The sequence below is a fragment of the Sparus aurata genome, chromosome 9 (assembly GCF_900880675.1).
Source record: "Sparus aurata chromosome 9, fSpaAur1.1, whole genome shotgun sequence".
NCBI classification, from domain to species: Eukaryota; Metazoa; Chordata; class Actinopteri; order Spariformes; family Sparidae; genus Sparus; species Sparus aurata.
Window position 1 is genome coordinate 30,438,095 of NC_044195.1, and position 24,296 is coordinate 30,462,390.

The 24,296-nt window shown below is 43.5% G+C and overlaps 1 protein-coding gene across 2 annotated transcripts in view; it reads right to left on the bottom strand.

Annotated features, from left to right (window-relative positions):
* col5a2a (collagen, type V, alpha 2a) overlaps window positions 1–24,062 on the bottom strand; it is a 45,413-nt gene extending 21,351 nt beyond the window's left edge. The window contains exons 1-2 of one of the 2 annotated variants that reach the window (XM_030427858.1): window positions 23,770–24,062; window positions 1,367–1,597 (exon numbers count right to left, since the gene is read on the bottom strand). In XM_030427858.1, the coding sequence (XP_030283718.1) occupies window positions 1,367–1,597; window positions 23,770–23,860 (322 nt within the window). In that variant the 5' untranslated portion in view covers window positions 23,861–24,062. Of the gene's footprint in view, window positions 1–924; window positions 1,239–1,366; window positions 1,598–23,769 lie in introns of those variants that run through there. The other variant, XM_030427859.1, reaches the window with a different exon arrangement.
* Between the last annotated feature and the right edge of the window lie 234 nt (window positions 24,063–24,296).

Below are 24,296 nucleotides of genomic sequence, written 5' to 3' on the forward strand. Positions count from 1 at the left end.
TATCATAAAGTAGCACACTGAACTTTTGTCAAGCCCCTGCCTAGAATGGTCACTGTCCAGTCCTACTGCACGTTAGCAACCATAACTAGGCACATGAAGCCTTTCAAGCTGTCAGAAGATGGTAAAATGCCACAACACTGAACATTATTATGAAACCTGCAATCCTGACAGTTGTTGTCCTGAAAGTCTAGAGGAAGTGTTGTTTATTTTTGCTTTTCTGAAGCCAAAAAGGTGTTCAACTCAAGTCAAGTTGACTCAAGTCACTGTTTTAATGACTTACAGCTTGACTAAAAAGAAAATAAATGACTTGAACTTTGAAGTTTAAGGTTGTAACACAACTTGACTTGAGACAATATGACTCAAATGACTTATCTGTGTCAATATTAGGTTTTTTTTTTTGTTTTTCTGCTGGTCTTGCTGGTGACCAGTCACCAACAAAAGACCAGCATAATTGTGTTTTGGTGCTGGTCTATGCTTGGTTTTCTGGCAGAGAGGGCTGGTTGATACGACCTTAAAATAATATCACAATATTTTTTAGGCCATATCGCGATTAACTGCGATATAAAAAATAAAACATCACAACACTTTTGACCCAATATTGTTTTTCAATGGAGGTTTTAGGGAGTCATAACTAGCTAACTGCTAGCTTAAAATAAAACCAAATACTGACTTACCCTGCTGTACAAGAACATTGCTGTTTCTGTATACTGTGTGTTTGCCTGCACATGCAAAGTTATGATGTAATAAATGTTACTGTGCCAATAAGTTACTTTTGTTTAAATTCTAAATTAATCTGGGTAGAAAAGCGGGATATTTACTTGTGCTAGCAATGAGCAACGTAAATGTTAGCTTGGGCTAATAGAGACTATAGGGAGCTATAATTGGCTAACCGTTAGCTCAAAATAAAACTAAATACTGACTTACCCTGCTGTATAAGAACATTGCTGTGTCTGTCTGCTTGCACATACGTTCTCGAGGTGTAAATAGTTAACATCAGTGATGTTAACCTGATGCTTTTGTCGTGGCCGGTGAACTTTCCCTTCTAATAATGCCATTTTTATTCACATTAGACTACTTCACCCGGACAAAAGTAGCCAGTATTGAAAGTAGCGCTCATGTGCATGTTGTGGCCCCTTTCTATCCGCTTCTCTCTGCCATTTCAGAGCTAATATCCCACGAATGTACTCTTATTTCCTTTACAATAACTTTTCTTGGTTTCCCTGAGGGCGCCATCTTGACGTGTCGAAGCTTGACACGCATAGCAACAGTAACCACGGGGACGAGGGGGCGTGGCTTAGCGGAAGGGGTTACGTTTCCCCAACACGTCACCCCGAGAAACGTTCACAGGAAGCGGCCGTCAGCTCACCGATTTTGCCGCCGCCTCCTCCTCCGCCTCCGTCGGGTGAATCCATCTGACAAACGGGGCAGCACTCGCCATCGGGGATGTACGTCTTCTCGCAGTTGTTCAGCTGATCGCAGCTGATCTCGTCGCAGAGGACCTGGCCGTTGTCACAGACGCAGATCTGGCATGGCTCCGGCTTCCAGATGTCCCTGTTGGTGTACGTCTGTCCGTCCGCCGTGCAGCCCGCGTCATCTCCTGGAGACACACACACACACGCACGGAGGGGACACTGTTTAATTGATCTAATATAGGGCCAATTGATTAAAGACTTTCTACAAACACCTGACAAACACACCTGTTCTTTATTATGAATGTGTGACACATTTACCATTTGGGTCCATGCTGAGCTTGTCAAACAATTAATGCAAATATAAGATTATCAGGGAAAAAAATCACATGTTGCTCAACTATAAAGAATAAAAAATTCAATCATCCATCCTCTCTTTCCTGTTTTCTGTTCTCTCCAGGCTCACAGGGAGGCTGAGGCCTGTCCCAGCATGCACTGCAGAATAATTAAAGGTCACAGGGTCAACATATTCACCCTAATAGTCTGTCAGAGAGTCAACCGGATGAGCCGCTAATCCTCCACAACTGCAGGAAATTCATTTATTCCCCCCTTGGTGCAGCTCCGAGTCACTTTCCTGTTTGATAGTACCGCAGGGTGTTAAGATTGCCAAAGAAATCACGATACATTTTTAATTCTTATAAAGCCCTTAAACCTCGAGTGTGTGAGCTGCTCAACAGCTGCTCGTCCCCCTCCAGGTAGGAGCCTAATTAATTCAAACAATCTACAAAGACTCAAACCGAAGGGTAAAAAACAACTTTCTCCACGCTTGTCAGTGAAACAAGGTTTTCCACCATCTTCTGCACACACTGCGAGAGGAAAAAAGGTCTGGAAAAGGTTTGTTGCAGGCGGCGATGTCTCCGGCTGTTAGACATGACATCATTTCCTCCTGAGGCAGCGTCTCAGAAAACTTGACTCACGGTCAAAGACGAAAACCTGCAGCCACCTGGGAGGCGACTGTTGACTCTTAGTGAGTTCTTTACAGTGAACCTAATGTAGAAATCCTCACAGCAGCCATGAAAAGATTTAGAAATAGCTAAATCCATCTCCTCCAACATATACGGAGACGTAGGCTGGTGTGTGTCACGCCTGGCTTTAACATGAATCCTGTTTGTAACCGTGACTCTGTAAACCTGCAGCCCACCTCTGTCAGGTCTGCAGAGCCTTCACCTGTTCCTGATACAAACAGCAGGTGGCAGCTCTGTGCTTCAGACCGCAGGTAACTCAGGTTGGATATTGAGGCTGCAGAGAGAGGAGCCCCGACTGCTGCACTATCCAAGAGAAGCAGGGTGTAGGAGCACTATCACAACCTCAACACTCAGGATGGTGCAACTATAAAGTCAAAAAAAGCGGCAACAGTCAGGTAAAAGTGCAGGTGGACTTCCTCTGAGGGCCTCCTGCTGCAGGACGACATGTTTTAACACGGCTCCGGCCCTTATTTACATCTGTATTAAGACGTGCCTGGAGGGCGGCGGCTGTGAGTAATACTTGGCAGTTGTTTACATTTCATTAGAGAGCCGAATGAAAAGAGCTGAGAGCGAGAGGACAACTCAGAGTGACAGCCAGCGTATCAGCACACTGAATTTACTGAATCAGTCAACTGGATGAGAAGAAATGCAAACACATTTTAAGACGCTGAAGCAGTGTTTGGAATGAGAAACAGCCTTATTTGCCAAATGTTAATACATATTTATGTGTACTTATACTACAATGATATCACCTACAGTCTATAAAAGTAAGGCCAAATACTTTTAAATGTTATAATTAAAATGTTGTACTGCAACAAGCTCTACCAAAGCAGTAGAAATAGATTCAACACCACATTTTGTGGACTGTTGTCCAACTATGGCGCCCGTATTTGTTAACACCCAAAAAAAGAAAACTGGCTGTCAGGGAGCAAAGCAACCACTGAGTGCTTCAATAACTTCTTTTAAGTGAAGAAAAAACTTGACGGGATGACTCGTTGCTCTATTTAACACAGTGTAGGAAAACATCGTGTCTGGTGCTCTGAGACTGAGAGAAAAAGGTGATTCCAAAAACAACCCAGGCACTCGGAGGACGGACAGGAAGGATTCTTATTTAAACACTGTTCACAGATCTAGTATTCAGTGGTGAAGTGAAAGGCCTTACTGCACGTGAATATCTTGGTGAGAGTTAAAAACGAAGCCAACGTATGGATAAACGACAATCTGAGAGGTAGATTGCATTTAAACTTGCCTTAACAAGACGTAAGTGGATCCTCTGAAACACCTGAAATTAAAGTCAACTCCGGTGCTGCACGGATGCAACGTGTAATCAGACGCTCTTAGGCTCATTACATCTAATCTCACGAGTACGAGTAGCTGTGATTTGGGTAATAGCTCAGATGATGGTGTGGAAGACAAACAGGAACCGAAAAATACAGAATCACATCGTGATTTTTATGTATACTGTGTTTTTTCCCCTTTTAAATACTACTATTATTTTGCCTTTTCCTTCCGTTTTTTTGCTCATTGATTTTTTCTTTTCTTTCCAAATACACAGATATCACAAGTATGCAACACATTTAAGCTAGTGTGAAATCTGTTGTGCACTTTGACTGAGCTCATAATGATGAAAATAAACAACTAAATCTCTGTTTAAAGTATTTTTACAGATTGTTTGACAACCTGTCTGTCTTCGAAACCTGTGAACATACTGAATTTTAGCGGTTACGGTATCGTTACTTGGCTCACATTAACAAACTGTACATATTATCACACACTCACACAAACACAGAGACTCTTTGACAAACAACAGCAGTCACACTTGAATTTTTTAATCTCCCAACCAGCTGTGTTGGACGACGACTGCAGCTTTTATCCGCTTATATTTCGGGAGATCAACACTGAAACGAGAAAAGGTTCAACTTTACTCAGCCCGGCCGCGTTCTTCTGTCAGCCGCAAAGTATCTGAAAATATTAAACACACGGCAGATTTCAGCTATGATTTCTTGCCTTTAGCAGGCAGAAGCTTCTTGCTGTCTAATTTTGTTGCCTTTCAAAATAAAAGCCAGTGCTAGGTGGGACAACGGAGTGTATTTTTGTTCAATTGCTGAGATTTGTTTGGAATCACTGAAGCCATGAATCTTATTTTTGGAGAGCAGAGTCGTTTTTTTACTCCCATGGTCTAATTTTTTTTTCCTGTTTCACGAGAACGAGGTTAGGGTTAGGTGTTCCCTCAGAAATGCTCGACTGGATTTGAATTGCTCCAACACGCTATCTGTTGTTTGGATCTCGTTCAGGTTATCTTAACGGTTACAGTCGTAACTTCAGTCCTTTTTACAGTTGAGGCATAAATTGAACGTCACGCCGGGGACGTCTGGCCGAGACACATAGCTGGAGAGCGATTTTTCCTGTTGGGTTTTGAGAGATTTCAAACACTGTATGTCGGGAGGGTTTGAAATTCACTGGGAGAGAAGTGTGGTTTAAAAAAAAAAAAAAACACCACAAGCCTTGAGGAGGAGGAGGAGGAGAGAGGAGGAGGAGGAGGAGGAGGAGGGGGACGTTCACTTTTTCCCCTCCTCTCAGCTAATTCATCGCAGCTTCCACACTTTTCCACAGACGCCATAAGTGCACGGTTTTATCGTGACAACGGTGCAAAGGCATGCTCCCCTTCAGACGGTGACTGCTTGATCTGGATTTTCCACTAGTCAGCTAAGGAGAGGGGGGGGGGGGGGGCAGACGGTTTCCTCTCCTGGTTTTTAAAACATGGAGTCTGGAGCTCTCCGACATGACTCACGTGTCTGCTCGGTGCCTATCGTTCGGTAACAGTTCCACCAGACACCAGCCAGATAACAAAAGAAGTCGTGGAACGCATCCCGAAACCGCGAGAAATGGGAAAACTACTTATGCCTCGCCACAAAACGTGATGAAGCTGGCAAACGTGAGCGGCGGGGGGGGGGGGGGAGGAGTAGATGGTTTATGGATTTTCCCTGGCTAATGTGGAAATACTCATAACACGCTGTCTATGGGGAGAATCTGCTGCAGCCACAAGTGGAGGGGTTAGAAAAAATGACCTGATGGAAACAATGAGTCACATTAAACTGGAATTCTCATTTCCTTTCGCATGAAAAAAGATGACTGTGTCCCAGCGCAGGCCTCCGACTGATGTCTCATCCGCAGAGAGATAATGCCAGGGCTGGATACCAACTGTTCTCATGTAACTAATATCAGATTACATTTGGAAAACTGTGTAATTGAATCACAGTCGCAGCGTTAACTATAACTTGATCACATGACTGATCTTGATCATTGATTGCACCTTTAATATATGGCACGTTTGGGACTATGAAACCTTTTTCTTGATTATAAACATGCTGCATAATTGCAAATTTGTTCGTTTTGGTCATATTTCTACATCTCCACACACGTGTCATATCACTTTCACATATGAGCTGACTTTTCATTTTGTGGTTTGGAGGGGGAGATGATGACATTAACAGCTGGGCAAGAAGGCTGCCAAGCCAGAGACCGCTGTTCAAGACTGTGTTTCAACATTTGTAAGTGTCAGACCACTGGATATGTTTGATGAGACGACAGGACATTTTGCAGCCGTGATTGCGGCGACAAAAACGATTATTTATGACAAGATATCAGGACATTTACTTTCATATTTTGGGCAACAAAACCTGATATCTTTGACGAGACGTCGGGACATTTGCTGATATATATGACAAGTTTTGGACATGCCCATCTGTGTTTTTGTGGCAAGAAAACCAGAATTTTATGGCAAGACATTAAGACATTTCAAGCCGTGTTTGTGGCTACTAAACTGGTGTGTTCCTAAGAGTTTTAGGACATCGACAGCCATGTTTGCGGCGAAAAAACAGCTGTTTTTGTCGAGACATCGGGACATTTACATCCCAAGTTTGTTGTAAAAAAAAGAATGTTTTCAAAGAGAAATCAGGACTTTTCGAGCTGTGACTGAGCCAACAAAATCCAGTGTTTTTAACAAGCTATTGAGACATTTTCCATTTGTGTCTGCGGTGACAAAATCTGATATTTATGAAGAGACATCAGGACATTTACTGTCGTGTTTGTGTCCATAAACCTGGAACATTTTGGACAAGACATAGGGACATTTCCCGCCCTGTTGTGGCGATAAAACCAGGTGTCCTTAACAAGACGTTGGAACATTTCCAGCCGCATTATGTTTTCCCAACCCTGACCGAGTGTTTTTTTGTGCCTAAACTTAACCAGACTGCAAGCATGGTATTGTTAAGACAGAAAATTTAAATGTGAACCAGAGGAAATAATAACTCTCAACATATCTGTGGTTTCACAGAAACTTTCATTGCCAACATTTATTCTGGCGAGAAAAAATATTTACAGAGCTCACAGAATTGTTGTGGCCGCTGTTTCAGTGTTTGAATTTGAAGTAATCCAATAGTATTCGGATTAGATTACATCCTTTGTAATCCAGCGGGTGATGTCACTAATTCAGTAATTGAGTAACTGACATTTCAAGGCAGTCTGACCCAACCCTGGGTGGTGGATGACAAGTTTACGAAACCATCGCTGACGTTTTGTTTCCATCCCTGTTCTGAACAAGTCCTCCGCAGCACACAGAGTAACTGACACGGTTAACACCGCGAGGACTACGGCCTGATTCCTCGTCCAGATGCAGATGAGTTACAGCTGCTGAAGGGTGGCTTCGGCAGCAGCTGCGCTTTTTCCTGCTCTGAAACCCTCGGTGTCGTGGCCAAACATAAATCTTCCCCCTGAAAAGGACCTTTAGCTCGACCTGCGACTGGTCCACTGAAGACGTCCGCAAAAGCAGCCGTTCCATAAACATCAGACGAGGCTTTTGCCCCCCAAAAAAAACTTAAAAGCACGAGTTGCAACGGGTCAAAAAGGTGTCAACACAGCCTGCAATTACCACTCAGATCTTTACGCTCTTTTAATTACTGGCACAAAGATTTGAACGCACCACCCTGTCTGTTTAATATTCCCAAGTGCAGAGGATTCACCGTATTGTGTTGACAGGGCTTGAAATCTGTAATAACGCTCTAGTTCGAACATGCTCTTCACCATGGCTTCGACAAACAAAGCTCAGTATCTCGAGGGGGAGGGGGGGGGAGGAAGCTCGGGCCAGGAAAGTTGAAATGAATAAGTAGCTTGCTGATTACATGTCTAAGCCTTTCCATCAACAGGCCCCCGTCTCCGATGGGTCTTCCTTTAAAGAGGCAACCACAGTTACGAGTTGTTCCCGTCCCAGGTTCAGCCCTGGGAGGATTGTGCTCCTCCTGAATTACACCTCCTCCACCTCCTCGTGTCTTCATCTATCTGGCGCGCTGACTCCCTGCTTTCTGTTTCCTCAGATTTGTTTCATTTCCATCTTATAACTGTGTTTCAGAGTGTTTATCAAAGCCTGGAGCTGCATTTTATCACAGTTCCTACAGAACACCCTTCTCTGACTTAAATCAAATTAGCTGTGAGAGGCAAAAACAACATTTAAACGAATCTGTCAGGCACACTTCACTGGCTTTCTCGTGAAATATGTGACAGCAGCGGTAACTTAAAGAGAGATCCTTAATGCTCACAGTTGTACCAGTCAGACAGGTTCTGTGTCTTCACACCTTACGGAAAATTCAATCCACAGCATGCGCGTGTGCTCATTACGATCTAAATATGTCGCGCGGCAGATGGCGGGCTCTAAATGAATCATTTGCTGTGATTAGAGAATCAGAAAACACAAGCTGTTGGAACAAAAATGCAAGCTGCTAAACTGTGAACGTTCGTCACTACAAACATCTGAGCCGGGGCCGTCTCTGGCTCTCGACGACAGTCAGGGTCAAAGGTTCAGAACCGGGGCAGTCGTATCAAATGTACCCATAATAAACTTCATGAGAAAACTGTGTACTGCGGAGAAGATAAGGTCCACACACAGATCTGGTTCTCTCTTTGTTTTATACCCAACACGCTATGTTTGATTAGGATCGAGTTGCTCTGTGGAGAAATACATTCTTTATTTTTGTTTTGTTTTCTCTGCTTTTCCACCTCAAATGTTGCAAACATGTAGCTGCAGACGGCAGCGCTGTCCAGTCAATATGTACTCTGCAGTCGCGGAACGTAAACACGTAATGTTTAAAGGCCTCATATTGTAGGAAGTGGGATTTGCTTTTTCTTTTTTGAAAATGAAGCAGGTCTTGGTGCAACTGAAGTAATGTGAAATTATCAAAAAGCTCAATCCATACAAAGTTACACAGCCGTGTCCAGAAACTGTGCCCTCAAACGAGCTGTCAGGACTTCTGTAACGTTGTGATGTCACAACTGTACAGACACCACCCTAAAACACCAGGAGAACTGATGCAGAAAAACATGGTGGACGGAGCATGTACAGGCCTGTAAGAGCTGACCAATCAGAGCAGGAGGCGGGGCCTTAAAGAGACAGGCACTAAAGGGAGGCATCGTTGAGACAGAGGGTGAATAGAGGTGCTGCAGAAAGAGACAGTGTGAGAAGATAAGGTAAGGTAATGAGGTTTAAACTGCTTGATCCCTCTTTATGTTCTGGTTCTTAAATGTTGAACATCTACATTGAAGTACGCTTAATGGTCCGATGACTTTCAGCTAGTCCGTCTCACTGAAAAGAGACCTGTGCGCCCACTAACACAAGACTTTTAAGCAATAAATAAATAAAAAGATCATTGCAGATTCATACAACACTATTGTATAGCTGTGGGAAGCAGAAAAGCTTTTAGAGTACGTTGTTCTCTGAGTACAGTATAAAGCACCAACATGTTGAACTTTACCAGGTGGAGCTGTTTGATTTGAAATCAACTCTTACACAAAGTTCTGGTAAACTGTCAAACATGTGGTTTTCATATCCTCTGAAGCTAGCTCCAACACACATTGATCAAGCTAACCGGCACACGCTGACACACATTTTGCTAAATCTGAGCAACGTGCTGCGTCTCCTGTCCGACCTTCGCTTTTAAAGTGTCCAACAGACAAAAACGTAGCGCAGTCATTTACACATCCTGCACATTAGACTATTGTTTCAGTCAGTATAGACAGGCTGATCATCCGGCCCATAGAACCAAACACATACAACACCGTGACATCTCCTCTTGGTTCTACGTCTTCCATTTATATTATTAACATAAACCATTCTGCATTCGGCTGCTCCATGTAAAAAGCATTTATGCAGCCCTGAGGAAAAAAGGGTGACGTCAAGCATTCCAGTTTATACCGGCACACAGCGTTAACATATACAAGAGGTCAGAGCGCCCTGGTGTTTCACATCAACTGAGCACATAGCCAGATGTGGGAGAATAAACTGCCGATTCTGAACACTGAGGAGCTCCGAGGAACGCTGTCTCCAGAAGAATACGCTCTCACTGCGGGACTGGAACACAATGAAGGGAAGTGTGTCAGGCCTTTGTGTTAAAGGACAACTGGAAGTGAAATATAACATCTGTGGATGCACCGAGAAGTAAAATGGTACAAGCATCACTGTTGCTGTTTGCGTGTGTCTTAATACATCATCTGCAATCTTAGCTTCCTTTGCTAACACGTAACACAAGCGCTTTCGTACCGCAGAAGTTTTAAGGTTGTTTTTAGAGTGTGTATGTGAGTGTCGGTAACTGTGTGTTGGTCTGTGAGTGTCGGTGCAGGTTTGTGTACGTTGAGGTTGTAATGCTTACGTTACGTAAAGCCAAAAAACCCAGAATGTAGTCGTAATTCTTGTCGTCGGTCAGCGTGGCGCAAGACATTAAAGGGCCAGTTTCACCAAACCGCACGGAACTTTTTCTCTTACATCCCGCAAGTGTAAACCATTTCAAACCAACTCCTTAGGTCTTGAGAAAATCTCTCACCAGTCTGTGAAAATGGTGGTGATTTACTCTTGATGATCCTCAGACTTCACTGCACTGTCGACTGTTTCCATTTGAGCTAGTTAGTGAATACCGTGACAGAGTGTTCTGCAGATTATCTTCAGTAATGAGGACAACATTTTTGGCTGAAATGTCATTTTCTTCTTTTTTACGCCTTGAGCGAAAACAAAAATTCCATGTGCCATCTTTTTATCAGGCTCTGGGCAGAAATCTGGGAGACTGATGAGCACGAGAAACCTCAGCGTGAATTCTGAAGTGAGAGATTGATTAGCGAGGTGAACGAGCACGCTGTCTGCAGCTCACATCAGTGATGAAACACATCTGTTGGACTTTTTTAAGTGCAGATGAGGTGTCGGTAGAAACAGTCTGTGCCGTTCTGTTTTCTTCTCCCTCTTTTTTACCTATGAATATGCACACAGGATCGTGATCACAGGCGGTTGCATTAACACACCTTGTCAGCTGTTTCCCCTGTGCAGCTCTCTGCAAACTGAGTTCTTAAATCGACACAGCAGCAGCTCGTGCACAAAACTTTAAGAAACGGAGGATGTAACACACATGTTCAGCCATCATCATTCCTCAAGCAGAGGACGATCTCGGGCTGTTTTACGAGGTGTCCTGTATCGGTGTTGAGGAGCGACCCTAAAGGCAGGAGAGACTTATTGCCTCCACATTTTGTCCGACCTCGCCGCGACAGCAGTTTCAACACGCTGCATCCTCTCCTGCAAACCAAATGGCTGCCGCGGGCTCCATTTTTTTTTTTTTAAACCCCACTTTTTTTCTCTCGCATTAGCCTGTGTTTTCTCATATCCCCGTCGAGCTCTCCAATCTCCCTTTTTTTCTCCCTCCTTATCCCTATCAAAGCTCGCTGGCTCGGCTTGGACTTCTCCTCCACGCTCCCTCGCTTCCCCCGTTTCTGCTCTGTTGTTCTTTTCTTTTCCTACTGTACACATTTCTGTCTCTGTTTGGTTATTCTAAAGGCTCTGAGGAATGATGCCACGGCGTCACGTGTGCGTCCCCTGAGGCGAAGGATGTTTTTGATAAGTATTTACATTTTCATCTGGGCCACAAGCTCGACATTATTTATAGTGACAGTATTAGATTGTGAGTTTTAGCTCAGGCTCTCGCACAGAACTTGTTTTTTCCCCTGAAACAAAGTAAGTTAAAGTTCCAACGCTGACTACAGAAAGAGCAATAATGGAACCAGCTCCCCTGAAACAAACTCAAAGAAACCTAAATCATCTGTCAAGGTATGCACACAACTCCTGATGTGATGTGACATTTATCTTTATTAAACTTTCCCTTTTACTGATAAACGTTTAAAGGAGAGCTCTAACAAAAATGACAGTTCACCCATTATCTATTCACCCTCATGTCGATGGAAAATGAAGTGAAGTTTCCTACTTATTAAAACATTTCTTGAGCTTCACAGCGAAACAGAGTTGCAGCATTCACCTTTTCAATGGAAGTAAATGGGGACTTGTTTTAAAATGTCAAAAGAACTCAATGAAAATGAAATGAAATGGCTCCACACATCTCAACCAGCAAAATCCAAGTCTCCAGAAGCCCTAAGACCCCAAAGTGATGTGAAAAGATGTTATTAATATACTTTTAAAAGTGGAAATCTTCACTGTAGATAAGCTCAAAGTGTTAGCTTAGCTTAGCAGCCCCAAAGCAACTCTTGGAGGCTTTCACTAAAGTCTTTTCAACTCAATTCGGACACTTTTGAGAAGCTGTATGGAGCTATTTCATGTTTTTATCATTTGTTTTGTGGACATAAAACATCACCTGACAGCTAACAAGAATGGCTGAAATTACATTTTTGGGTGACCTGTTCCTTTAATCAATTTCTTACATTTCAGCATTAATTTAGGAACACGGTAGTAAATGGTTTATCAGTTACTTATTCCGCAAATATTATCCATAACTTTTATAACTCAGGATCATGATCTGTGTAAAAATACACTGCTGGAAGATCCTCGTCTGAACGTTACGTGACACGACTGTATTTACAGAGATGCAATTTCACAAATGTGCCACAGTCCCGAAAACTCAAACACAAAGCCGATGTTATGGAGAGGCTTTTGGAAGCTGAGAGCGAATCTGCAAAGAAAACAGCGTCTGAGCAGACGGTTTAGGCCAAAAACTCCTCAAAACATTGTGAGAGACGCCTGATCTGGCGTCAGTCCAGTATCATCTCTGAAATGGAAACCATGACTTAATTCCAGGTGAACTAAATCAACCGTTTTTGTTTTAGGCAATTCCCCGGAGACATCTATTATTACACTGGAACTGCTAAAGACTGTAGCGCTGAATTGAAAACATGGAGGGATAGCAACAGTTTGGGCCGTTTCCAGCGATTTCCTCTTCACAGGTAAAACCAGCTGTGATTGTGAGACTCATCCTGATTTGAAGATAAACAGTGCAGCGGCTCCGCTGGACAGTGTCCAGTGTGAGATGTGGTTAACAGAGGGGAGCCGGAGAGGGGGATCGACACTGCGAGGGCCCCTCGCTCTGGTGACATCACTCACACTGCAGCCTCGGGGGAAATACAGAATTTATCACTTTCTCTTTATTACTCAGTGGGGCCCTTGAAGTTTAAAGCAGCCTGGATTTTTGGAGACGGACAGAGACGGTGAGGTCAGAGGGTCACGGCTGGAGGAACAGTGTCTCTGCTAAAATAGTTTTGCCCACCAGTGAAGTCAAATCCAGCATTAAGCTACGCTACAGTAAGCGACTTTGCACACAAGAAAGAAGCAGAAGAAGAAGGCACATTTTTGCACTTAAAGGTTGAGTGTATCGGATTAAGTGACATCTAGCTGTGAGGCTGCAGATTACAACCAACTAAATATCTGTCATGTTGGTCTAGGCTACTGGACAAACATAGTGACACGGCGGCCACAACCGCAGGACCTGCTCATTATAAGATATATATATATATAATTATGAATATTTATTCTATTTCTGCCAATAGATCCCACTAAATCTTACACACTGGGCCTTTAAAAAGGATTCTTACAATGTTTAACAAAGTAGCATTTATTTTGTCCGTCTTTGCAGTCATGCTGATGGAACTGTGCCGTTCCTGATTACAAATTCCCACCAGCAGCTGTTATTGGACTAAAGCTGTGTCAGGTGGCGTTACAGTACAGTAATGACTGTGGTGAATGAATTATATCATAAACAAAGGCAACGATGTCAAGAAACTACAAATAAAACATCCTCATGGTAATTAAAGAGTCTGTAGAGTCGCTTTAATAGCAAAGTGTCATCAGATAACCTTTACAAACAAAAAAGAACGGGCTTTTCCTTTATCTGTATGAAACCAAGCTGCTAAGCTAGCAACGTTAGCTTGCCCCCCGTCTGAACTGAGTGCACAAGCCTGACTGTGTTGAGGGTGTAAATAAGGTCTTCCAGAGACTTGGATGACACCAGACCAGCTGTGTGGAGTCATTTTATGTTTTTTGTATCTGTTTTTTTTTTTCCTTCACATTTTAAAACATGTCCCCGTCGACCTCGGTCGTTTATGTGAAGGCTGCAACGTTTATTAATGTGGCTGACAAAACTTCACCCAACTTTCCATCAGCATGAGGAGGGAGCAGCTAATGACTGAATTTTAATCCTATAAATCTCTCGCAGTTTAGGTGTAAGTTATATATTCTGCAGTACAGTTTCATTTCGTCACTTTAATGCTCCTTGTGAGTTGAATTTTGAAGATCCAGATGTGCTGGGATGCAGCTGCATGCGATGTAGGCCCGCCTGCACAGTATGTCTTCCTCGAAGCAAGAATGATTGATATATTTTTTGGTATTTTAATAGTCTGTCATATTTGTTTGCCACTTTTGAATTAACAAATCAAGTGCAAAAGTTCCATATCACTTAATCATTGCCACATTTTAAGCAGAAAACTAAATCCAAGTTTAGATGTGGTACAGAAGTAAATGTTCTCTCTCTCACAGAGCGATCTGTTCTTTGTGTCTAATGAGAGACGTATGAGGGCAATAATCCCACCCATGCCCTTGTGACATTATGGCAAAACACCAAACCTGCATCAACCAATGAAACTCTTATTTTATTAGCATCCTGAGAGCAGCTCTCGCGTTTTCCTCGGTGCCAGGCGGAGGATTGTTACTTGGCAGATGCGCTGCAGTTTGTTTGCTCAGACTCCTCCCTTCCATCAGCAGCAGTTTGCATACTTCACCCGACATGTCATCAACAGCTGTGCGAGCCCTAGAAGCGTCTTCCCGACCCTTCCCCTCCAACCAGAGAGAAGGGCCGGAGCTGTGTTCAATTCCCAAGAGATAACCGATCGCCAGCTGACCTAATTTCGACAGTGAGAGGAATAAAAAAGACCTTTGTCAAAGTGTGTCAACAGATATTTATGATGCACGTTCACTTTCGATTGTCTGAAGCATTTCCTAAATTAAGTTCACAATGTTTTGATCTCGCGTTCGTCTCATTAATACCAACAGCCAGAGCCAAAACACGTGTTCCTCCAGAGGAAATTCCAGTTTGATATGACTTCCTGTGCTGGAGTTGGACCAGTTTACTGCGATGTACAGTGTATTCACCAGTATTTGCCTTGATGACATGTACTAAACAATCCTCCGGGCTTCCCTCTGTCACATTCTCTTGTTCTTATCCTCTTTCCCTTCCTCCACTCCTCTCCGTCCTCCTCCTCCCCCTGCTGTTCCTCCGCTCCCTTCAATCCTCCCCTCTCTCTCTTAAAAGATACGAAATGATGCAGAAAAGAAGTCTCCTCCTCTCGGGTTCTGTTGCCATCTCTAAAGCTCGTCACCTCCTAAATACCAGGCCACATCAGCGTGAAAGGCTTGGAAGTTAAAGAAAGCATGAGATTAGAAGGAAAATCAAGAGCCCGAAGCCTGTATTTGGAGCTCAGGTAAATAAAGATTGACGCGATGCACAACACATAGTTGTAGCTGGTGCGGAGCTGGCTGGAGAAGTGAAGCCCGAGCCAAGATGTCAACACGCAGCGCAGCAATTACAAGGTTATCCTGCAGGATACTGCGTCTGTAGGAAAGAAAATCATGCGGCTTTGCTTTAATTCTGAAGTATATATACAGAAACACAAAGCGCAAGGATCTGATGTCGTCCATATGGATATCATTTTAAAGCGCCGCAGTTTGGATTTTGACGTTTTTCTGACTTTTTCCACGGCGTACTCTAAACAACTAGCAGCGAAAGTCTGCGAAGCCCATCATCTGATTTTCAATGTTAGCGTTTCCACTTCTCACAGACTCCTGTCTCCCCTCAGCAACCAGCAGCAGCAGCAGCAGCAGCGTCTTCACCCGCTTTGCTGAACTCATCGGGGTTAAATGGTAGCCATGAGTCACCGGCTGCGAGCAGACATTTCCACATCTCGTCGGTCTGGCTCCGTGTGAGGAGTGTTTGTTCGGGAACACCGACCGGTCATCGCGGCCAGCGGGCAAAGGGCAGCACAGACTTCACATTGTGTGAGAAGAATGAACCCTTCTCTCGACTGAATGACTGACTGGACACGATTTGGAGTCAGTGGCTAGTTTGATGCAACAGACCATGATCATGATGATCTCGTGGAAAAAAAAAAAAAGTCGTACGGTTGCGCTCCACAGATCTGATGATGTTCCCTGTTAATAGTCGATGACGTCTCAAGACTCTCTGCTGAGATCTGGCAGCGTTGCACAGAAAAAGACTCCAAACCTAATATTTTTCTCTCCCTAACGTGCGGCCCGGCTGCGAGACTCACTCTACCTCCATTACAATGATTCATTTCGCAGGGATCCTCTCTGTTTTCACACCGGACTCCATTGATCTGGTATAGAAATATGGAGCACGGTAAAGCGTCCAACAAGTCTCGACAGTGAACAGGAATTCCACGTTATGTGCGTCCAACTCAGTCAAGACATCCATCTCACACGACGAACACGGCTGAAGCTGCGCAGTTCAAAGCTTTTTCACACTTCATTTGAAACGCTGACATTTGAATTTCCAACCTTTTATTGGCACATCTTCACTCTGCTTAAAGACGGTGTGTTCCTGCACAGTTACACTAAAAATATCGAGCTATTTGAGGAAGTAGATTTCAGAGACGACTGCGAAGGGATTGTTCCAGACGTATCCAAACACGTCCGATGACTACAAAGCACCGTAAAGTCCACAGGTGACAAAATCTCCTGCTTCAATCCACAATTGTTGGTGTTTAGCCTTTAAAAACCAACAATTGTACTCATCCCTCTGCTAATTTGTTATGTTATAACAAAAAAGGGATCATGTTCTATATCAGTGATGGCTGGACTCTCCAGTCATACAGTCAGACACTTGATTTAACTTTTAATAGATTGAAATGTGTGTAATGTCTGCCTCTCTCAATCAGAACAAATCAAAAGACTGAAGTACCATCATCGCTGATGAAAATCTATGAGTATTTAAGAATGTATTCAAAGTTTATTCACATATGTTTGGTAACGTTCCCCAACTTACTTCCTCACTCTCTGATTCCTGGAAGTTTTTGTGTCAGGCGACTAAATTTACAGATTTCTCTGTGTTTGAAACATCTTCAGATACATTTAGGACAATGTGCACAAGTTAACGAAACAAAGGTTTTGTCATGTTTTAGGCAGTTTAATGAAGAAATGTCACATTTTCTATCTTTGGTGCAACCCGACAAGAAAGAGAGTGAGGAATCCATTGTTTTGCTTGGTGCTTGTTTCTGAGTTAAACCTGGATAAAGCCTGTCTGAGCCTGCTGACGATGACGCAACACCTTTATCTTTAAATCACAAACTGCACAGCGGCTCACCTCGCAACTAGAAACTCATCATCTGTAAGTAGTAGTGAACTGAATATCTTTTCGATGTGGATAACACAAAACATTTGAAGACGTCATCGTCAACGTTGGGACACCCTGATCGACACTTTTCCCCGTTTTATAGACCAAACTAATTGATCAATCACCCTGGCAGTTAGAATAATCGTTAGTTGCAGCTGTATTTCCAAGACAACCATCAATTTATGACTTTAACAGACTGCAGCGACATCATCTCCACAGTTTCAGCTCCGCCGCGAGAGAGGACCACCTGGTCAAACGTGACCTCGAGGCGTTTCACTGCACTTATACAAGGCATTTCACCGTCGAGTCAATCAGCTGTCCAACAAGTTGTTAAAGGCCTAAACATAACTCAGGCCACATTGCTAACCCTTGTCACCCACCAACACCCGTGCTGCTCCACTTGTTCACCCTCTGCAGCTGTAATATACACAAGCTAGCTACAACTTAGAATTTAGGTTGGACCACAACCTGCAATTATGGCTGACAGTCGCCATTTTGTGGCGTTTAAACAAGTAAGCGTTACGCCTGAGAATCTGTCGGACAATATCGTCACATTTTTCACGATTTTATGAGAATTTAAAACACGGGTGATACTTTAAATGCCATGAAATTCAAATCAAGTTATGCTTCTTTTACATCTGAAGGAGGTTTAACTCTGACTCATTTCCTGTTATGACAATCAGTTTTCCCGTCTTTGCTCAATTATGAAATTCACTAATCTTGAATCTGTTTTCGCTGAGTCGTTACCTGGCCCCGAAGCACTCCGGCACAGAGAGCGAAAGGTTCCCAGATGGGAAATAACATCTGATGAAATTGGAAGATTTAAAGCTACTACAGCAGCCTTTGAAACATGTTCGGAGGGGAGAGAGAGCTATATTACTCTGAAACCTGCCAACCTACAGAGGATAAGCTCCAAAGGGCAAAAGTCCTCCTGCTCTGCAGAAACTACAAGCAGCTGTATCAACACTCAGTGTACAGGCAGACTGAGCTGTGCACCACCAACGGCCGGCTCTCTCAAAGACATTAGCATGACGGCAGTGTTTGTTTCCCTGGCATCAGGGCATGGAAGATATTAGTTTTTAATCCCTGAGAAAGGTGATGTCTGACTTGGATGCAAATAACCATCATCCATCATTAAACTCACACAACTTTTATGAATAATTAAAGACATGCTGCACCAATTTATTTACTGAACACAAAACCTTAAGGCATCTAATAAAAATACATCTGGGACGAACACATTTCTTCCCCAGGACAAAAGCAATTTTTGTAGCCTATGCCTGTACAACTATCGCTGAGCAAATGTGAAACTGGACTCAGCACTGACAGTAGAGCATCTCTTCTCAGGCTGTCACTAGTTTATTATTAGTGGTTGGCTAGTCAGCACAAGACAAAAAATATGACGTTTTAAATTTAAGAGGTACGCAGTAAACTCCATCTATTGAGGACAGGTGCTGAACTTGGCGCTAGTTAGCTGTTAGCAGCCTCTGGAAAGCATTGAAGCCGAGTCCTGTGGTGTGTTTGGCAAACAGAGTTAACAGTGGACAATTTCAACTGGAACACCCCCCGGAATTTGATTACAGACTCGCAAAAGTAAAACGCGCCTCACTAAACCGCACCTTAAAAGGCTAGATGGCTGCGCGTATTAAAAGCGGTAGAATACATATAGCTGTTAGCAAACAGAGCTAACAGATAAACACACAGCAGGACTGAGAGTTTCAGTGAATGGCACCATAATGTGACAACACAACATATATACGGTTTTGTTTTTCAGGAGGGTTATTGGACAAAGCCCTGGTCCTCATTGTGGCTCAAACTACAAAAATGCTGAATCCTACATTTCCCACAATGCAACAAGATAGTATCATATGGTGAGTTCTATTAACTCTGAAGTTGATGTTGGGAACAACTTAATACCTGAGGGTTACAAAGTACAAAAAGCCAGGATACAAGTTCTAGCTGGGTTAGCCATTGTTAGCACTAGCCTAGCGTTTGCTAATAATACAAATCGGGACAGATAGAAGAATTCAATGTATTTATTATTAATTTAATCAGACACAAATTAGCTTCCACAGCTGTTGACAAGCCAAGCAGCCATCTTGGATTCTGAAGTTAGGGTCGATGAGGTGCGTCTGACTTTTATGGGGGGCGTTCCAATTAAAGTTGTCCACTGGGAACGTACCAATTCTTCCAACCCTCCCTGCCTCGATTCTTTTCACACAAACTTTTCACAAAAAATGTGTTATTTTTCTTAAACTTTGCAAAGCTCCCCACAGCACCACAGACACATTGCCCATCTGTTTTCAGCCTTCTACTGAGGATTTTAAAAATGTTTTCCCCAGTTAAAGTTGTTTTTCGGTGGGCTGTACTGAAACTGACAGGTTTTTAAAGCCCCCATGAGGGAAATGTGTGATTTGTGATATTGGCCAATAAAAATATAATTGACCAGATGTGATAAAACAGCAGTGCCACTTGAAGTGTTTTCCTGAGTTGGTGAGTCAAACTAAGCAGCATTTTTTTGTCACGTTCTTAATTAGAATGAAATTACAGCACTCGGTGGAAACCCAGCCCGTTCTGTGTTTACGTTCGGTCCTGTCATCCTCCCACATGGACAAGCTGAGAGGATCACAGGGCACGCCGGTGACTAACTGCCAATCAAGGACCCATAGACCTGTCAGAGGGGGAAGCCCTAATTGCACGGCTCCAGAACAAATAGTTACTTTAACTTGAACCTGCGGAGGTGTTTGGTTAAGAGATACGGAGGGAATGACATCCCCCTCAAACTGCTCAGCCGGGAAGAGTCACCCCTAGAAACAAAACTGACACTTACATCAGCCGTTTAACGTCCTCCCCCTCCAACTATCTCTAAGGCTGTAAGACTTTCTGTTTTTTTTTATATATTTTCCAAATTCAGCCAGAGCAACTATTTTAACATCTGGAAGTCATCACCCCCCCCTCCAACCCCAACCCCAACCCCAAGCCTCCATTTGCTGCAATAATTTGGTTTATATGCAGTTCCCATGGAGAAGTCCTCACAGGCACAAGGCTGCATTAAAAATCTATCGGCTCCGTCGTCTGTGCCACCAAGAAACACCCACAGAATTCACATCCAGACGCTGCACATCAGGTGACTAATAAAACCTTGTCCTCCACCAAAAAAAAAAAAAAGCGTAACTGAAGACAATGTACAATCTGGTGAAGGCCGACCCCCTTTAACGCTGGAAGAAAAGAGGCGTGTAATCGAGTCATAGCTCAAAAATGCAGCATGTGTTTCTAATCAAAGCCGTCTGCGGACCTGGTTGAATTCACATGTTTGGACGTTTGGTTCGGAGCAGCCCCATTTGTTGCGATTGTCAGTGATGTGGCAACAACAACTGGAACCAATTTGGGAGACAGAGTGACCTCATGTAGATTGTGTTGATTTGGAATAAGATTTTTGCTCTCGGCTCGTGTGTTTTCTCTCACAGACGGAAAAACAGTTTCGAGGCGACTCTTGGCTGCGACGAGCGCCGAAACAATCTGGTGATGATGAGACAAATCCACTAAATCCACTGGTTTCACACAGTCTGAGTGGCTCGTCTCTTTGATGTGAGGCGCTAAGTGGCATCTTTGAAGATGTTTTACAGCTATGTCAGCGTCTGGGAGGAGTAATGTTCAAACTCACACACATACACTCACACACACACAGGCAGAAGCATGACTCCATCTCAGGCTGAAAGTTTGGGCTCAGACTTCTGCTTTTTGTTATTGGAGCCGGTGATCTATTGCTCTTTTTTTCCTCTTTCCATGTTCACATCCCCGAACCTTCCTCCAAATATTATTCATACGCTTCTGCCTCTTCCAACACAGGTTGTACTGTAGGTCTGGAACGAAGGTCGTGCTTTATTTTTCATCCTGATAATCTACGCCGGCGTCACAATTTCCAATTGCGGATCTTAAACGTCTGCTCCTTGATCTCATTCGCCAATTTATGGTCCCTCGCAAAGCGAACTTTCTGCACATGTGCAGCCGTATAAGTTTCATCTGTACGGACTTAAAAAAAAGTCAACATTTGTTTTAAACATGTTTTCAGTCTTCAAAGAAGCATTTATGAATCTGGTTTCTTGGAAATCGTTCCCTCTGTGTCCTCAACGGACTTTCTGTTGCCTTATTTTTTTGTTTTTCAGAAAAAAGACTGTAAAAAATTGTGCTGCTGAAAGATTGAGTCTGCTTGCAATTATGTTGTTTCATCAACAGTCAACCACACTCAATGTGAAGTTGCAATTTTCCATATAAAAGTCCCAATTAAATGGAGTAACACTGGTAATTGTAGCCACGGTCGCCTGTTATATCGAGTGTTACTCAATGTTTTATACACTCTGTGCTTGTGTTTGACATGATACATGTGAGCGTCCTGCTCTCACAGATAGTTAGCACCTTCCATGTTCAACCTAAACATACTAGTTAATGAATACCTTTAATGCTTTTTCATTTTCAGTGTTTTATTTAAGTTCCTGTGCAGGTAAAATATCTTGAAAATGTAAAGAATTCAAGTGGCGCTCCTCTCTCCCACAGAAAACACTGCTCCTCAAACGCCTCGTCAGTAGTCCCGCCTTTAAATCGGTGACTTTGTGACATCACACTGCACCCCAGAGTCAGACATCTGCTAAATGTAAGCCTGGCAGCTAATTTGGCACATAAGAATTAATTTAGCGAAGCTGCCCTGTTGTTGCTAGCGATGCTGGCTCAGACGTGTGTGAGCTGACCAATCAGAGGACACTGGGTATTTGAGAGGGTGAGGGGGGCCTTAAAGTGACAGGAGCTAAAAAGAAAACTGATGTGTTTTCTTGAGCATGTAAACCTCTTCTAGTCGAGCATAAAATGTCTCCTTTAAACAAAGTTGCAGTGTAAAATGCCGCCACATCTGGATCTTAAAAACCTTTCCGTGCCGTGCTGCTGTACGTGGTCATCTTGCGGATCGGGCCTCAAAACCCCCCTCCCACACACGCATGAGTACATTGTCTCAAAGTGCTGCTGAACCACATTTTCCCTGACTCTACAGAAACCATGAACTTTCCACTGTTATTTTATTTGGTCGAAACGCAATCGCCCTCGCCCACCGCTGGTCCATGGAAAGAAGCCTGTGAGATCACTGTGCTGATTCACACGAGCAGATATGGACAAAGATGGAGACGCTGATTAAAACAGAGCCTCTCACAGCTCTTAAACTACATGCTTTACAGAAAAAAAACAACTTTTTCCTGGTCATGTCAGAACAGCAGAGAGCTACAGAGCTCAGTGAATCTTCTTTTCCAGCCAGGTATCCTTTCAAAATCTTAATCAGTGTCTATATAAATGAGTGAAAGTGAATTTAAATGCAGTGTTGTAGCTTTAGATGTTTCACAGTATGAGATGTGTTTCTGGGCCCTGTGCTTCATCCACCACCGGGTGGCGCTCTATCTGGTGCACACTGTCACACAACTGTCTCTGCTTTATGTAAAACTAAACTTTTAAGAGCAAAGCCGGCTCTTTTCAGATAATGACTTCATGAGGGAAAAGCCCAAATTATCCAGAGGGAGCGACAGCTTTAAAAGAAATAAACAACACGCGTCTGTGCTGCTTTTTTCACAGTCCACACTTCATCAGGGGCCCATCGAATGAGCTTTCCAGGGCTCAGTGTGGCCCCGTGACATCATGTGTAGAAACAACACGGCCCCTGTGACGACACGAGACATCAAACACTCCCGCTGTGAAAAAAAAAAAAAAAAGGAAAGGAAAGGAAAGGAAGTAAAACAAGAAGACTCAGGTGTTCCAGCTGTCGGTGTTTGCCAGCTGAAGACATCAGTTCACCGAGTGACTCAGAGACTCCAGCAGCATCTCTGCTTCTCATGTCTCCTCACATCTGCTCCGCATTAAACATGCAGCCCTGTGTTGCCTCAGAGGCGCGCGAGCCCCGCTGCTGAAATTCTTTTTGCAGATGTACGAATGTTGCTCCGAAGGGGGAAGAAGAAAAAAAAGAAAAAACGGTTTGTGGTAACACTTAATGAATGCTCCAAAAGTGGCGGAGCCGTGTAGGGGTAATGCTAAAACCGCAAAGGTGCTCATTTCCCCCCGCTGCACATTTTCAGTGCCTGAGGGTGACATCACCTAGAATCACTGACAGATGTCCGCAGCCCGCTGTTTCCTGATGTGCACGGCTTGTTTGCCAATTGCAGATAATCCACGCTAGTTACGCTCATCTCCTTTTCAAATCTGCCCAAAGCAGCACAGAGTCTCTAATAACCACGGCTAATTTATTTGTCTCAGTCCTCCCAAAAACACAGATCTAACTAACAAGTTCCCTGCTGTAACACCATGTCCAACTGCTGTCCAGTGAAAAAACAGCAATTTGTAACTAGAAATATAGCAAATGAAGATGCCATGCACGAGTAGAAGAATCCAGGAAATTAATAGCTGACGTCTAGATATCTTAATCAGGAGTTTTAGCTGCTTAAACCACATTCACAAAAAGCAAGTTGTGCATCTGAACCAGCTGCTTCTACATGCCCAAACTAAATAAAGAGTCCAAGCTGACGTCCAGGCAACTATCGGCCACCTTCAACAGCCATTAGTTGTTCAAATAAACAGCAGAGGGGTTTCACTTACCGCTGGTCCCGTCTTGACATGACACAATCAAAACCTGAGCCACGGAGACCACCAGAAAAAGGAAAGTCCTTAAATGCACAAAGCTCATCATGTCTATAAGAAAGACATGAGCCTTTCCCTGTGCAGGAGAAAAAAGGAAGGGGGAAAAAAAAAAAGAAGTGCTCAGGTTATCACTGCACCACCATGAATTCAAGAGTTCCCCTCCTTGTAAGCAGCACGCAGACCCAGCCCAGACTGCGTGAGTGCTTTTTTGTGTAGTTACAGCTTTAAATGAGAAGAATGCTGGCGAGCCTAATTTTCCTCCCCCTTTTGTCAGCCCTCTCCCATAACCATCCTCTCACAGGCTTTTGTGGCTGTGGGAGAACTACACCCATGTTCACAAGTTCTCATACTTTCCAGTGATCGTGTTGTCTGTCCCGTCCGTTCGTCGCTCTTACAAATTAATCACCTTAACTGTTTTTTTTTTTTTTTTGAGCTGGAAGCCGTCAGGGAACAGATAAGGAAGAGCTTGTTTTGAAGGTGTCACT